At 37.6% G+C, this 1,183-nt stretch overlaps 1 protein-coding gene across 1 annotated transcript; it reads left to right on the top strand.

Annotated features, from left to right (window-relative positions):
* LOC118340101 lies at window positions 1-417 on the top strand (the record flags this gene model as incomplete). The annotated part of the gene is given in 1 exon segment (XM_035677961.1): window positions 1-417. A coding segment is annotated over 1 exon segment (340 nt), but the record flags the coding sequence as incomplete, so codon positions are not given.
* Between the last annotated feature and the right edge of the window lie 766 nt (window positions 418-1,183).

Genomic DNA, 1,183 nt, shown 5'->3' with positions numbered 1-1,183 from the left:
AACAGAGTACTTCTCTCGCTGTGAAGTAAGACGCTGTGTCAGACGGGTTCCTGTACTGGATCACGGATCTGCTTCGGATGGTGTTCCTGGTGTTCCTGGTGTGCGCCGAGGCCGGGAACCCGATGGAGGTCCGGGTGGAACTGGGTCACAATGCCACACTGAACTGCTCACTGAAACAGTCAAGCATCTACTGGTACATGGAGGTACACAGTCAGTGCAGAGCCCTCATCACACGTACTTTTAGTAATAAAACTAATAACAGTTACTTTGTTTATACTACTTTTATAAGCAAATATATCGCGGTGGGAAACAGTCTTACGATTGTGAACGTCACAGCAGAGGACTGCCGGCTGTATTTCTGTGCCAGAAAACAAAATGACAGCTTTATATTTGAAGATACTTTCCACCTCGTCTCAGGTAAGAACTGCAGTTTATACCTCATTTATACTTTATTATCTGTATATTTATTATCGGTATTAAAGTAGACAGTTACATTATCAGGAAACAAAAAAATAACTTGTATTACGGTTACAGTAGTAAAGATGTAATCAGATTGCAGTTATATTTAGTAAAATTAGGATTTTTGTATCCTCTATTTCCAACAACGTGAACCCAGAACTGTTGAGTAAAGTTTTCTGTTGGAAATGTTCAGTCTGGGTCTCCCAACATTTACAAACTGACTTTTTAATAATTCATTCATTCAGTCATTCACTCATTAATAATCAGCTATACAGACAATATCAGAGTGGTTTTGCGGTTTATTGAGGATGCGGAATCCATTTCTGATTCTTTTAAACGTACAAAATGGACATTTAAACCAGATGTTGCCATATTTCAACTCCCAGTGGGCTCATTTTTATTAATGTTGAGTTGATTTTAAGGTTATTTATATGCTTAATACACTGACCATGCGATTTAGAATCAAGAACGCTTAATGTCATTGGTGTGAATGTTCAGACCTAATATTTCTTCACATTTTTGGCTTTTCTTTTGTTGCGCAGCATTTTATAATCAACCTGTCACAGAAATAACATCACAATCAACTGAAAATGTATCAAAATCAGCCCACTGTCAGTTGAAATATGGTCAGTTCTGGTTTAAACATCCATTCTTTATGTTTAGAAATGTCAGAAATGGATTCATCATCCCCAAAACCACCCCTATATTGTCCAAATCAGCCAAT

This window comes from Morone saxatilis, unplaced genomic scaffold (assembly GCF_004916995.1).
Source record: "Morone saxatilis isolate NCDOM2014 unplaced genomic scaffold, NCSU_SB_2.0 Contig6, whole genome shotgun sequence".
NCBI classification, from domain to species: domain Eukaryota; kingdom Metazoa; phylum Chordata; class Actinopteri; family Moronidae; genus Morone; species Morone saxatilis.
Note: the sequence above shows the minus strand (reverse complement) of the source record. Positions and strands in the feature narration are given on the sequence as shown.